The 15,911-nt window shown below is 43.6% G+C and overlaps 1 protein-coding gene across 2 annotated transcripts; it reads right to left on the minus strand.

Annotated features, from left to right (window-relative positions):
- Positions 1–238: 238 nt before the first annotated feature.
- CTXND1 (cortexin domain containing 1) lies at positions 239–15,526 on the minus strand. 2 transcript variants are annotated; one of them, XM_044981259.1, is made up of 5 exons: positions 15,404–15,526; positions 11,801–11,945; positions 9,998–10,079; positions 1,569–1,645; positions 239–715 (listed from the first exon to the last, which is right to left on the minus strand). In XM_044981259.1, the coding sequence occupies exon 5, from the start codon at positions 668–670 to the stop codon at positions 482–484; it is 189 nt and encodes a 62-aa protein (XP_044837194.1). In that variant the 5' UTR covers positions 671–715; positions 1,569–1,645; positions 9,998–10,079; positions 11,801–11,945; positions 15,404–15,526; the 3' UTR covers positions 239–481. The 2 variants fall into 2 exon arrangements, with proteins under 2 accessions (XP_044837194.1, XP_044837195.1); XM_044981260.1 differs by having other exon boundaries at positions 11,791–11,945.
- Between the last annotated feature and the right edge of the window lie 385 nt (positions 15,527–15,911).

Genomic DNA, 15,911 nt, shown 5'->3' on the forward strand with positions numbered 1-15,911 from the left:
CTTTGCACACCTATAAGGTGTGGGATTTTCATAGCCTTAAGAGCCACACAAAAACAGCTGACAAACATACTATAAGCAACCCATTGTCAAAGAAAGATCAAATGCCCTTATTGCTTTTCCAAGTACTGATAGCTATCCATCCTCTTATTTATTGGAAACAATATAGAAAAATATTCCTTAAGGAAAAAGAATGCCAGGTTGAGGTTTATATTAGAAGCTTTAAGGGAGCCTTATTGCCTAGAAAGCTTTTGTGCTATTCGAGTTACAATCATAATTTCTCTTGTTAATATATGAAGGTTATACCAGAAATAGGCTGTACCATCAGATAGGGACACAATGATGTTTACAACCTGCTGTGCAAGAAAATGTAACCAATACGCTGTATTTGCACCACTCTGTATCTCGGTTTAATATACATTCACCTTCTCTGAATGAAAAGGCCTTCCAGGTTGTGCTCTGAAAGCTTCCCGCAGTGTCCCTTTCAGTCATCCAGGTGCTGTTCCTCCCATGTGGAAGTTGGGATGGCGCTGTAAGGGTCCATGATGACTTTTGCACAGCGAATAATCATCACGATCAAGAAAAGGCAAAGGAAGACGAAACATGCTAATGTTAGTCCTTTGTCCACATCAACGTACACAGGCTCTGGTGTTGGGGCCTCCATTGTTTGCATCTCTCCTCATCCGGGTTTGTGCTTACTGCTACCATCATCGTACACCTGCAAAACAACCATGCTGTCAAAACAGCAGGACCATTGACATGCATCACGAAGCATGGGGAAAATAGCATTTTGTTGTCAATGGCAAAACTCCCATTGACTTCAATGGGCAGGATTGCACCCTGGTGGGTAAGAGAGGCTGGAAATGTTATGGGACAGAAGGCAAAGCGGGAGATAGAACCCAGGTCTGGCTCTTCTGTGGCGATGCCCATGTTTGTTAATTTAGCTCATTACTGTTTGTTCCTGAGAGGCTAGTCAAGAGTGGCTGTTTTTATGGTTTTACAAGGAAAACAGTGTTAAAGGGGCACCATCAACTTGAAATCTAATCCATTGTTTGCTGTTAAAAAAAATCCAATTGCCACACCTGCCCCTACAGCCTCCTGTTTTTAAAATAGTTTACTCTTCACTGTTACTCTGTAAAAGACCCAGACAACTGTTAGGGGAACTGCCTGTAGTCACAGTGCTGTCACTCGTGCAAAGCAAACAAAGGGAAAAATAGTAAAAAAAACCAAACATTTTTCCTATAAATTTCCTCTTTCAGCTGCAGCAGTTTTAGGAGTTACTGGCAATAATGGCAGTATTGCCAGTTCATGCTTTCCAGGGGGGGGCAGTGTGACTTTTAAACTCAAGGTGCATCACCAGCCATGCTGCTCAGAATGGTGTGGTTAGTGCAGGGTTGATGCACTGTATCATCTCAGAGACTCTCCAACCCCATTATCTAAATGTGTGAGTAAAGTGGGCTTGAGCACAGGACAGTGTTTGCTGGCCAGTTTCTGTAGCCTGCAAATTCTCTCTCTCTTAACGCAACTGATTTATATTGTGGCCCTAAAGGAGGGAAACTGACTCGACTTACAGAATGAGCGGTAGGAGAGATTTCCCTTGACATCCACCCTTGGTCAGGCTGGTGGGTGAAGGAGGCGAGGGCCCTTGCTGGAAAAGAACAAGAACACGGATTCATTCTTTAAACATCTTCTGCAACTTTGGAGCTAGTCGTTAATTAGCCATAAGCAGTTCCTTATTGTTCAGTAACATTCAAACACACTTCAGTTGGGGGAAAAGAAACTGGAGCTAGAATAAGCGACATCAAAAGGTGGTTTGCATGGGAACCAGACACTAATGCAGTGAAGTATGTCTACAAACAGGCCCTGCTTACATTAGAAAGTTTTACCGCTGAAAGTTCTGCCAGAATACTCCTGCCAACACAGCTATTTTGGCAGAGTGCATTCACATTTGGCTGCTATTAAAAAAGAAAGTACAAGGTGCTTTGAGTGCAAGGTGCAGGTCAGTGTAGGTGTATTCAAAGCAGTCCTCCATATTGTCCGTCGGCTCTGAATGAAAGGGGCATGGTTGCCTGGGGCTTTTCGTACTGACAGCCCCTTTGTAGCAATGCTCCCTGAGAGGTCTGTACAGGGTGGCGGGGAAGGTGCCCTATTCTGACAGGAGAAATTAGGCTGCTCTGCCTTGACATGTCTGAGCAAAGATCACTTTCTACTTGAGGGAAAAGTTCAGTGAAATTGTCCCAGCGGGCCAGAAAGCTGTGCGGGCACAGATAAACGGGCACCTCCACCGGGGGCAGAGGGCTCCTATGACTGCCAGATAGCAATGTGAACCAGGCCAAGCCAGCTCCCCACCTGTTAACCACACACTATTTCTACCACTTTCCTGCAGCTAATCACAGCCTGTGAGTAATGTGTTCTGGACTTGAAAACCTGCATCCAGTTTACAAAGCATTTTCTGCAAAATCATGTAGTTTGAATTGTCACTTATTGGTTTGCATGTAGCTTACAATTGATAGGGAAAAAACCATTAAAACCTGACCTGTCTATAAAACAAATACAGGAAATATGGGGAGTAATTTGAGTAATTCCTCAGTTTTGCCTACAATCAGTAAGGGTATTTATAAAGGAAAATTATTTAGATTAATTATATGTTTAAATGTTGTAATTGTAAGTATGTGTTAATTTTAGTAAAGTATTTTCTGTAAAAAGACAAATGCCAAAACTGCTGTAAAACTTTGGCATACCTGTGAGTAGCAACAGTGATTGTGAACTTAATATATTGGACAAATTGTAATAAGTTATGTGCAGCTTCACAGATCTAGTATGGTAACATGCCTTTTGAAGGCCACTCCCAATTGAAAGGCCTAATTAAGCTTTTTTACAATTTGTACCAGGGCACCTAATGCAACTATCAACAGCGCCCTGCTGGCTTTGATTTAGATGGACATTTATTTAATACATAACACAATGTTTAATTATTGCCAGAGACTAATTAAATGTGTTAGGCTTTTTATATACAGTAGCTCTGCTGCTTGCTGAAACCAGAAGGCTGAATCTACATGGAGGTCCACCAGTGAGAAACTACTCTGGCCTCATTCTGAAAGACCCTTATCAAATCCTGTTAATTGCCAACACCGCTGTGAAGTGTCGAGAACTGACTACCTGCCCATGTTTCTCACTGTAATGGCTCTCCGACTGATGATCGGTCTATCCTTCCTTCTGGCGTTGTTGCTCCTTCTAAACAGCAGGAGTGAAGGACAAGGTAAAAATGTGGCAACCTTTCCTTTGTCGGCTGACAGACCCACTGAGCCTTTGAATCTTGCTGAGAAAACAACCTCTCCACCTAAGGACATAATAAAGCCTCCAAGCAAGCAAGGTGATTGTGCTAGTAACCTCTCCCTTGCCGCCTCACTGCCGGACAGCTAAGTGAATTAAGACTACAAAATCTCGAAGAATAGCTTGCGGAAGCTAGCCAAAACTACCTGAAAATGAAACTTGTTAAAGACACCCTTCCTGAACCTGCGGATACTTCATGCCACCCGTTGCAGCCAGGAGATTGGGTCTACCTTAAGGTGCACCAGCGGAAATCCTCCCTGGAACCTCGGTGGAAGGGCCATCACAAGGTGCTGTTGGTTACTCACATGGCGGTCAAGTACCAGGGATTCCCACGTTGGGTCCACGCCTCTCACTGTAAAAAGGTTACCCCACCTTTGGATCCCACTACGGCACCCTTCGTTCCTGAGGTTCAAGACCAATTCACTAAAAGGGACTATAATCTAGTAGAAAACCCTTTAACACCTGAGCCTCAGGAAAAGGAGCCAAGATATAACCTCAGAAAAAGACTCTAAAGGAAAACTAGGAAAAGACTTATTTCCGATCTGTTAAAAGACTTATTGCAATGGCTGATCCCAGAGTAAAAATCAAAGAATCAGCCATGGTGCGAAAGTAGCTTATGCCGTCTCTTTGGTTTATCTGTGTAACCATGTTTTTTTTTTGTTGCTTTTAAATTTTTATGATACCCTTATGGTTTTTTTGATACCAGGGAAAGCTAGTGCTCCCGTCACCCCGATCCCTATAACATCTTTAGGTCCCCCCTACGGAAGACCAAACCAACCTTGTGCAAAACAAAACCAACCCCACCCACGAAGCCATGCCCAGCCCTAGAAAAAAGAAAAGGATAGCGCGGTCGGCTGAGGTAAAGAAGGGAACTAAGCCTTTGACCATTAATGATATAAAAAATTGGCCAAGTACCATACCCATATCAAACTATCCCCGAATTGTTGTCAGAACCTAAACCTTTTCTTCCATCAGCCCCAACTAGAAAAATTGTTCCTACACTCCATCCCCATCCCCACCGGGAAAAGAAAATGACCTTTGACAATTTTACATGGCCTAGGCCCTGTCTTATTAACAATTTATTCTCTTATTGTTCAACCAAATTATTTTTTTTTCGCTTAAGGCCACCTCTATCAACGGATAGTGGAGTGGGAACCTTTGGGAACTGTACATATCCATTTTATTACATGTACTTTTATCCAGTTGACCCCCACACATACTATTAACAAGACCACATCCAAGCAGGGTGTCCAAGTCCACCCCCAGCAGTTGTGGTATGAAACCTTAGAAACTATTGACCCCGAGGGATTTAAATGGACTATACTTAATGCCACATTAGGGACTATTAGGTTTATATTGCCTTTAACTCATTTTCAATTTGCCGCCATTTATCCTAATTGTTCCCGGGGGGGAGGCCGTCCCACTATTGTTACAACGCGTTTGGATTCGTAAGTCTACAAAAAGGAGGGATCTTGCTAACACATTGTGGAAAGGGGCAGTTAGTGTTGCCTCCGCTTGGAGTGTTTATAAGCCCCATCAATATGAAAGCAGATTGGGACAATTGGAACAAGCGGCAAGATTTATTTCCGAGGCACAGATCACTGGGGTCGGGGCTGGGGTTGGAGAACTGCATTTAATCTCTGCCCTTAGTGTCATCACCCAAAGCGTGTTTAGCCGTATGATCCAGCGTGTCTCTGATGCTGGGAAGGCATTGCAGTGGGATCAGGCATGCTCAGAAGTTCGGGATTTCCTGAATGACCAGCTCATGGCCATTCAGAGTGATCTTGAGCACCAGGCTTGGCCCACGGCCCTTACAGACATCTCAGGAGTACCATCTGACCTGTGGTCATAGAGACATAATTGGAAATTTTCTGGGTAAAAGTGTGTGCATTCACAGTGCTCCTTCCAAGCATATGGACCGGTTAAAGGAAGTGTGGGCTTCCACATACCAAATCCTGCCAGGCCCGTGGGAAGGATGCATGTAAGATTGGGTGATTCACCAAGACATTTGGGAAATCAAGCCACCTGATATGCCTAGCCAATTCATAGTCAGTGCTCGTAAAATAACAATATTTGGATTAGGATAGGAAACCAATGGACGCTCTCACCATTAGAACCCCCACAGCTTTAGTGTGTATGTAAACTGAAGCCAGGAGAAGTTGTCACAGTTAATGATAACTTTTGTTGGAAGGGTACAGAACAAGAAACTATCCTGACAGGACACCTGCTTCTCTAAGCTAATGATAGTTGTGTGCTTGTAGAGACCACCATTTACAAGACATACATTTAATCTTATCACTGCTGCAGGCAGTCATATATTGTATTTGGCCTAAAAAGAGTAATTTTGTAACTAATCCTTTAGATACCCTTAGATCCTTAAATGCCCTTTAGCTGGATTACCCTAGTGCCTGACTGGTTCCAGAATTTGTTTGTAGTCTTACCAAAAGTACAAAATTTCTGAACTTCAATGGCAAATTTATATATTTTAGAATATATATCAAATTAAAAATAATGCTTTTTATATAGCCTATAGGGTTTATTTTATATACAAAATATGATGTTTTGTGTTTTGTTTTAATTGCCATAGGAATGTTATTGTTTTATTATTATTGTTTGGTATGGGGTTATGTTATTGTTGCTTTTGTAATGGATGCATTTATTGTTGCTTGCCTAGTCCTAAACCTGTTAGCTTTAATGTATAAGAGCAAGTGAAGCTTATGATTGTTAATGAATTTTATGGCCCTTAAAACCCCCTCATTAAATAGCCCTTGTCCCATTAAGAGGATTAGATGTAGACCCCTGTTCTCCTGACTCCCATTTTTATAATTACCTAAACATGCCTTCCGTTAATAAATGTAACTCCTTAGAAAACCCCCGGGAAACCGAAGTCGTTGATTCCGAAATTCAGAAATTAATGCAAATCCAAATTTAATATGTTGATGCCAAAGGAAATATTGGCATCAAAAAGGAGGGAATGATAGGGAAAATTTGCCCCACCTGTCCAGCATAGGTTATTATTTGCTTGCAGCATTTATTGTATTAGGCCCAAAGGCCTATAGTCTAGATAACTGTTATATATAAAGCCAAGGTTTGCATTTCTGCTTTTAATATGTTTATCTGTACAGAGGGCATTCAGGGAAAATGAGGAACCAAAAGAAGGAAATAAGAAAGGAGTGTTCAGCTTGTTTTTAGATTGCTTTATGAATTTTAGCCTGTATAATGTAACCACAAAGAAAGGGTCTTAAGACTGGCAGACCACCAACGAAAACTGCCCAGAAACAATAAAAGGAAACACCATATATGGGAGAAAACTGAAGTAGCTTGCTAATGGTACAATTGATACTCCCAAATAAGGAACTTTTAAGTAAATGCTAATTTGCGGTTTTAACCTTTATAAGCTTGGTAAAATTTGTAACAGGCAGAGGGGAGCTTAACCCTCTCCCTGCATGCATGCTTGTACTATAATAAAAGTGCCTCCGGCTGCCTGATCCAAAATTCAAAGGTGTGGTCGATTTTTCCACAACACAATCAATGCAAGCGGGTTTGGGGTTTTTTTCTATTGCAGTGCATATGATTTGGTTACCGGCAGGCATGTGTATGTCGAATGGCAGCAAAAGTACTGGCAAAAGTATGGCTTTTTCCTGTTTTCTTTCTGTCAGTTTTGCCTGTTACTGCCAGTTCATGCTCTTAAAATAAACCAGCTACTTTAAAACAGAATTCCTTTGTTCCCTGCAGAGTCCACTGCCATTTTGAGAGAGGGAGAGGAAAAAGGGAGGAGACTGAAGTTTCAAGAGCTCTGAAGAACGTATGTTGTGCATTACTGGGGGGCAGTAAATTACACCTACCTCAGGCCCCTTTCCCAGTGTTGAGTTCTCTCTTTGGGTTCAGCTGGGTCTCCAAGAGCCACTGGTTCTTGGCTGGGCCTGCATATTCCACATCCCTCACCTCATTCAGCTTCTCCTCAGCCTGCAGGTCCAGGGTGCAATCCCGATTCAGTGTGGCATCGAACCCCTTATAATAGCGGCAGCTGTTGGGAGCAGTGCTAGATTTTCTGTTGTCCTCCTTTGCTCCTGGTAAACCTGCTGCAGCTTCTTCCCCTTTGCCCAGCATTGGTTCTTGTCCATGTTGTAACCCAGCTTCTGCCTCTTCTTTGCAATATCAAGAGCTAGATCTTTGTTCCTGTAGGAATTCCACAGCTGTGCCGTCACAGCGCTTTCCCACGACAGGCCAAGGAACGCTAGCACCTCTTTGCTGGACTGGGCAGCAGCACGTGATTCAGCTGGAGCCATGCTTGTACAGCTGTGGTTGTAAAGGTGGCAGGCGGGTAAAGAGGTATTTCCAGAACATGCTTTACAGGGGGGCAGATTTCAGTCACTGTGACCCTGGGGCAGCAGAGTTAAAAATTTTGACCAGAGAGGTCATTGCTGCAGGGACTGTTGCATTGTGGGTTTGTTGCTGGAGGACTATATTTGTCCGTACAGGTTCTTCTGCGTCCACACAGGCATCCTGCCAGTAGAATTATACCGTCTGAAGACTGGTTTAATTTTGCAAGCAAAAGTTCAGGCTTTTGTTTGCAGGACTCAGATCTGAGTGTGGATGCAGGCAAGCCTGTGGTGATAGCAGTAACATTTTACTGGTAAAACTTTCTAATGTAGACCAAGCCACAGTGAAATGTTCTGAGGTATGGAGCCTTATCACCTTCATGCTCCAGAAATCTGGTGTGGGACAATAGTTTCAGAGCTGTGCTATTCAGACTTTCCAAGGTTGTATTAGTGGTGATAGAGCAGTGTTTCCCAAACTTGGGGCACCACTTGTGCAGGGAAAGCCCCTGGCCTGCCAGGCCGGTTTGTTTACCTGCCGTGTCAGCAGGTCCAGCTGATCACGGTTCCCACTGGCCGCGGTTCGCTGCTCCAGGCCAATGGGAGCTGCTGGAAGCAGCGTGGGCCAAGGGACGTACTGGCCACCGCTTCCAGCAGCTCCCATTGTCCTGAAGCAGCGAACTGTGGCCAGTGGGAGCCACAATCGGCTGGACCTGCGGACGGGGGAGGGAAACAAACTGGCCCGGCCCACCAGGGGCTTTCCCTGCACAAGCGGCGTCTCAAGTTTGGAAAACACTGTGATAGAGGATAATAGCTGAGCCTGGCTCTGCTCTTGAGCTAACATCCAAAGGCATCAGAATCGAGAGCAACTGAATTGGGACTAAGGGCCCAGTTCAGGAAAGCACTTAAGCTCAAATTGACAACCCTTTGACTTCAAGCAGATAAAGTCAAGAGCTGTCCTGAATGGGGAAGCTGTCTGGAATCGGAGGTTTAAGTGAACAGCGAGCTTGGGCTTGATTTCTCTCTCCAATGTTGTTACCCTGTTACAGATTCCCACATACAGATTCTCAGCTAGGGCTGGTGGAAAAATTATCCATTGAAACTGTTTTTTGACAGAAAATTGTTTTTTGACTAAATGAAACTTCTCATAAAAAGTACTAAGATTTCACAGAAAATGTTGATCTTTTATAAAAGACATATTCTATCTAAAAGGGTGCAGTAGTGTGTATGAAAGGAGTTATTGACAAGACAGGACCATTACATAGCTGCTGTACAAGGACAGTTGACTGATTTCTTCATCTAGTAACACACAGTAAATACCCCTTGTGAACACCATGCCCATGGATCCAGCTAAGATATTGCTGCCATAATTATAATTCTGACGGTCACCATAATCAGAGGGGAAGTGCCTCAAATGGGGCCAATGAAAGTAAACAACTGAAGGATCCAGATACAACAGGACCTTTCCCCCACCCCAACCCCACCCTTACATAAAAACACTCTTTGCATCTGATCAGAACAGAAGGGTTAACTCAGCAGTATGAAATAAAATGTACATTGGAGCTGATGAGTACAGTTGCAAATACTGGCAGGTCTGAGACCAGGGCATGAAATACTCCAAGATACCGATGTTTTTAAGTGCTGATGAGAAAGATTTGTGCCATGGTTCTCAAGCATGAAATACTGCTAAATATTCATGTGATCAAGACTAAACAGTACAAGTAGCATATGCAATACTTGTGGAGGGGGAAATCCACACGTATTGCTAGTTATTGAGTAACTAGCACACAGGCCAGTACCATTCACTCCACTAATGGCTGGATTATCACCACCTATTTTGGTATATTATTATAGCTGGTTTTGTGACAAGACCACCATCCATTTCTACTGGAAGATCTATGACATAATGCAATGCTAGCCCTGGAGATCTAATGCTTGTACTCCAGGAGGTATGGGGGAAATGAGAACATTATTTTAGGATTTGGGGGGGGGGGTTGAGGATTAAGGAGCACATTATACTTTTATTCCACATGTGATATGTCCCTAAGACCTGTTGCAAGTATAGCAATAAGCTAAACGAAGTGTCTATTTTTGGACATGGCAAAATTCAGACGAAGTTAAGGGATGAGCAGAAGTAATCCAAATATCCTGCCGAGATGAAAAGACAAACTGCAATGATATCGAAGGACAGGATATATTTTCATGCAGCACTTCAGTATAACAGACAGGGATAGTTATGGTAAGAATTGCTATTAAGGTGGAATTTTGGACATGCAATATATACTACAGATCACAATTTTGAACCAGAGTCTTCAGTTGTTGCTATGCTTAAAAAAGAGGTTACTCACAGACTTGGTTGTACGCTTTAAATATAGCCCCCGATTTACATTCTCAGTGTTGCTGGGATGGGGTGTTCACTCCGCACTTCACCTGAAAGGGTTAAAATAGGTTAATTAGCCCCTTCCCAGCTAATAGGCTGCACCTGTAGGAGAATTAGGCTGGCTAGGTGAGCCCTAATAGAAGATGAAGTTCAGATGAGCCAGTGTAGGCTGGGCTGCAGGGGATGTGTTCTATAGTCGCTCCTTAGGTGAGTATGTGATTCTGGCAAGAACCTGAGTGGGGTGAACTAGCCACAGGGAGCTAGAGGAGAAGAGTAGGAAGGAACATAAGGAAATAACAACGGAGTCTGGGAGTGAGCAGACTGTGGCTGCTGAACAGGGGGTCCCTGTGCTGGAATCCAGAGTAGGGGGCAGGCCTGGGTTTTCCTATCTGCCCTGAAGGAAAGTGACAATAGTCTTCAACTATAGGATAATCTAGAAAGGTAACAGCACAGATGATCCAGAGATCCTTTGGTACCCTGGATGGGGTGGGTGGGGAGACACATAATGATCTGGCTGGAGCACTAAGCCATGAAGAGAGAGCAGCTGAGTCATCAAGAGGGAGCACCCTGAGTTGCAGACAGAGGTTACAGGGCTTGTGAATGAGCAGCAGAAGGGGATATTGGACCTGGAAGGAGCTAATTCCCCAGACCAGACATGAGGAGGTGCCCTGGTGGTAGGTGAACCCTGTTGCAGTTGCCAGTCCTCACAATGTTATCACTAGTCTCATGATATTTGGAGGTTTGTGAGGGGTTTTCTGTGTTTAATACACCAGCCCTTGGAATCCTGTGATTGTCAGAAATCCAGCTTCCCTTTTATTTAAAAAAAAAAAGGCTTCTAGCCCTCAGAGTTGCAGAGAAAAGCTTGAAACTGTGACCTGAATGCGTCCTAAAGGTACAAAAACCAGAAGGCAAATAAAAAAAATGTTTTTGGGTTTTTTAGTCTCCTGCTGTTCTGCCAGTCTCATGAGTTATGGGGCCTGACTAATGATTAGTGATTTCTTTGGATTGGCAATACTGTTGCAGGATCAGGGCCTTAATAAGCTCACTTGTTCCACCATCTTTCAGTTGCCTGTCTTCTATGGCTGACCTGGTACTGATGAACCTCTATAGTCCATAAAATCAGTCTTGTCTCCTACTGTTCCTTAGCAGGAAACTAAGCTTTACATGACTGTTTTATGTTTTTTATTTCTCCTATATCAGTTAATAGATTCTTATTCTATAATAAATGTGGAAAAAGCAAAGTCTCATGACCAATGTATTTCACTGACTCCACTGTTCAAAGCATTCTGCAGATAGTTATGTTAATTGAAATCCTAAAAATGATACAAATGTTCAGTTCTTTGAATTCGGTTCCCTTGGTTGAACTCTGTGCTGATATTGGTATCCTGCTGCTGCCACTGCTTTTTCATATTTGAATCAGACTGCCAACTTACAATACACCCTGCCATCTTCTGCATCATTGCCTGGGGGGGAGGAGAGAGCAGTGGCATCAGCCCTTCCATTAAGGTCCCAATTCAGCAAATCACTTCAGCCCATGTTTAAATGCTGTTTAAGCATGTGCTCGAGTGCTTTTCTGAATTAGAGCCTAATAACCATTGTGGGTATCGGTCAAGGAGTCTGTTGCTGCAGATCCTGTATATGTACAGGATTAACTGAGACTTTAGTGAACTAAACATATTTTCAGGATTCTTCATGTGGGTCAACTCATGTCCAAAGTGAAACACCCTATAATTATGTTGTGGTAAAATGGCAGAAGTGTACCTAAACTCACTGTGAGCTTCCTTGGGACTGCATTTGGTGCCAATCCAAAGACTATGGCTAGTGTATTAATCCAGAAGAGGAGGTCTTGGCTTGCTTAGGGTAGACTTCACAGGATGTGCTCTCAATTACAGCAGCAAAATGGATCTGCGTGTGAGCTATGCCAGGAAGAAAAGGACAGAACAAAACTTAATAAAAAAGGCAAATGAAAACTCAGTCTCCTAATTCATGAACATCTGAGTATCTTAAAGACTAGAAGATAAGAGAATAACTAGAGGGAATAGATCAACTTCAAAGTGTTTGGTATACAAATGTAAACACCATAGTGTAGGATACAATTAACCTAGAGTAAAATTAATTGCTTCTAAACAGCTGGATTTTTAAAGATTAACTACACTGTAGTATAGAGAGCCTTGACTGAGGGCTTCAGTGATAAATGGGGCTTGGTGTGGGCTCATTGCACTGGGGTGACTTTCCAACTGCAGAGAATATAACTCTCCAGTTTTGAAACCGAACATGCCGTAGGCTGGGAGTAACAGTTAATGCAATTTGGGAATACAGAAATGTACAAACTTGGATTGGTTCAAATTTGGAGCCAGTCATGGTTTTGTGCCCTTGAGACAATCTGCTTCTTGCTTTCCCTCTGCTCCAGGGGGAAGATCCTTGTACCAGCCCTATATATGATAGACTACTTTCCCCAGTGGTAATAAGGTAATAATTGGAGATATACCAATCTCCTAGAACTGGACGGGACCTTGAAAGGTCATCTAGTCCAGCCCCCTACCTTCACTAGCAGGACCAATTTTTCCCCAGATCCCTAAGTGGCCTCCTCAAGGATTGAACTCACAACCCTGGCTTTAGCAGGCCAATGCGCAAACCACTGAGCTATCCCTGGCTGTGGGGAGAATGTCCCACCCACTAACCGCTACATGCATGGAAAGGGATGTAGCAGCCCCATGGAGGCTGTTCTTTCTTTTCTCTACACTGTTCCCTGTGCTGGCTACCCATACTGCAGGTGATACAGGGATACCTTATGGGCCCCAGTCTGGCCCTCTGAAATCTGTCAGGCGAACTCAGCGATATTGAGACTAGCCCTTTCCGTTCTCAGCGGACAGTATACAAATTGAACCGGCGTTAGACAATCAGATTGGTGGATGCCTGGCTCTAATTTAGTGATACAGCCAATCGGCTAACAGTGTGCATAGGGAAGGAAATCAGTAACAGTCTGCGCTTCTGTGATTTACTGCAATTCAAAGGCTAGTGTATGACTATCCCTAGTCAGTCGTTGTCTGACTGTTTAATAATGGGTATGTATTTATTTCTTCAAATTAGCTGAAAACAGCAAACAAATGAAAGGGAAATCCAGAGAACAAATGACTTCCTTAGGAATCAAATTCCCTGAATTCCAATGGAACTCTTCACCCCATACAATAAGACCTGTTCTCCTTTAACTGCCCTCAAACCTGAGCCTAGATGAACTTTGCAGACAGGTCCCCAGCTTTGACTGTATCGGCGGGGGCGGCTCTAGGCATTTTGCCGCCCCAAGCACGGCGGCACACCGCGGGTGGGGGCGCTCTGCCGGTCACAGACGTGCCTGCGGATGCTCCACCGAAGCCACGGGATCAGCGGACCCTCCGCAGGCACGTCTGCGGGAGGTCCACCGGAGCCGCCTGCCACCCTCCCGGCGACTGGCAGAGCGCCCCCCGTGGCATGCTGCCCCAAGCACGTGCTTGGCGTGCTGGGGCCTGGAGCCGCCCTGTGTACCTATCTGTTATGCCAGGGGGTGGAGGGCAGCCCTGAATGTGGAGGGCACAGCTCTTGCCTACTGCAGCCTGGACATAGGAAGGTGATGGTGGCTTCAGGCTGCAAGTTCTGTGCAGTACCTTTTCAAGGTGCAACACAGTAAGCAATTGTCATGCTGCTGCGTCAGGCAAAATAAGGAGTCACAGAAATCATCTGGTCAAATGAAATTGTTGTCAAAGGGTATGGCTGTAGGAGCAAGATGTTGGGAGCAACGCTGACTTACACCAGGTGAGAATCTGGCCAAAGCTGCTTAGTTTTGCCTTTATTTTCATTGAAAGCAAGATATTCCCCGGCTTGCTCTTCCTTAGAGGACTGCCACAATTGAGATGGCATTTTTTTGCCTAATGACCTAATATCTTACGGACAAGCACATAGAGGAAATAGTATTAGTGAAATTTCTCTATCAGCTTTTAAACAGCCTCCCCCCATAGTGCAGCAAGAGTCGCATCTGGACGATGCTTATTCTCATCCAGGCAAGAAAAATTAATCATTCAAAATAAGCGCTGCTTGAGGCCTAATAAAGTTGATATGGTAACGACCTACCCCAGTAAGAGTGCATTACAGGTGGATTGCATAAACATTAACAGTGCCTACTGTGGTTAATTAGTGTTTTCATGTAAATCTAAACATGTATTTCCATCTTGTTGGCAGCTGGAAGCACTGTGTGTGAGAGATTTATCAGCTCCCAATGACCTATTATGGGTTTCTTTCAGCTGTTTTATTTTTATCCTTAATTTCTTTCATTTAATAAATGGCTCTTAAATAGCAGCAAGGAAGAAATCTTCCATTTTCATCTGGCTACCTGCTGGGCTTGCCTCACCCTCATGTCAAGTGAGGTATATAGAATTCTTCATAGCTCTGCCTCAGTTTTCTTCTAGACTCTGCTCACTGCTGAGAGCTGGCTAGCGAGTCTGCTGAGCGAGCAATTTGGGCGGATAATTTCCATGTTGGCTAGGCTCAGGGAGATAGCTGCACTGTGGTGTAGCCAGAACAGATGCTTGGGGCTGTAACTGTATCTTTCCGGGCAGTCACCAAGCACATAAAACACCTATATTCTAATGAAGCAAGCAGAAGGGATGGGTGACAGGAGTTAAGCAAAAGATAAAGGTTGAGACTAGATACAAGGTCAGTTTATCTTTCTCTACTGCTCTTACTCTGGTGTGTAGCTTTACTCACTCCAGTGGAGTTACTCTGAATACATGCTGGCCTCAGTGAGGGAAATGAGACCCACAGTATATTAACCTAAGATTCTATATTTATATGACTTGGAACAGTATGTGAAATTCTCCCTGCCTTCCTCGGAGAGCTTTTGGAACCTTAATTCAGTTTCATCCAAAACAGATCTACCAGAACATCCAAGAGTGTATGAAAACAGTTGTTTGTACTTCAGAATGGCTTGTTTCTGGTTTTTGATGAAGATTAAGGGCCATTCTTAATTTTATTCAAGATGGTTTGCTCAGCCCTCAGCTGGAAATGGGCTGTGTCACTTACACAGGCTTTTGATGAGAAGTAACTCTGCTTAACAGAATGCCCAATTATATGCAAATCAAATTCAGGCCTGGGGAAAGACCCATTTTGCAACAATCCCTAAGCAACAGAAGCAATCTGTCCTAGTGGGTGCATGTACATCCCCTAAGCTCCCCAGTGTCATTAGTCCATTAGACAAATTCCTAACTGGCCTTTGTACACAGAGCTCCTTTCCCTGTTTAACAGAAAATTTTCTCCCATTTCTCATAATAAAATATAGGCAATGTACAGGGAGGGGAGGACAGGGAAACCACATTGGATTTCATAAATACAATTGCATCCATACCTTCCAGATGCGAGGCTTTCAGTCATATGTTAGCATTCCAGTAACGTAGGTCTAAGTCCCAGTTGTGACTGTACCTAAAGTTTCATTGGTGCTCACAATAGCTTTACCTGCATACAGATGCTAATCAGATTCACTTCCACACAGACCTGGAAGCAATTCTATTGTCACCTAGATCGCCTGCAAAAAAAAAAAAAAAAAAAACCACACTCCTTTGCACATGCACAGTGAATGTTACCGATTTCCATTAAACTGCAGGGACTCTCTGTAGCAAGGGACTGAGGGGATATTCGGTCTGGATTCCCCTGATTTAGAGGAGAAACTCAATTTTTATTCATATCCAACTTTTCCCCAAAAGAACATCCCTGGTACAAAAATGGGGATTTTATTTAAATCCAAAATTCTTGATGTATTTTTGTAAATAATCTCATCCATAGTGAAAGATAATTCCGTTATGAGTTAACTGGGTCTCTGGAATCTTCCCCATTTCCTCAGCTGGCTTCTAGAGCTG

The sequence above is a fragment of the Mauremys mutica genome, chromosome 11, assembly GCF_020497125.1.
Source record: "Mauremys mutica isolate MM-2020 ecotype Southern chromosome 11, ASM2049712v1, whole genome shotgun sequence".
NCBI lineage: Eukaryota > Metazoa > Chordata > Testudines > Geoemydidae > Mauremys > Mauremys mutica.

Coding starts and splice junctions, on each gene's coding strand:
- CTXND1 (XM_044981259.1), bottom strand. CDS start 670: ATGCAAACAATGGAGGCCCCAACACCAGAGCCTGTGTACGTTGATGTG.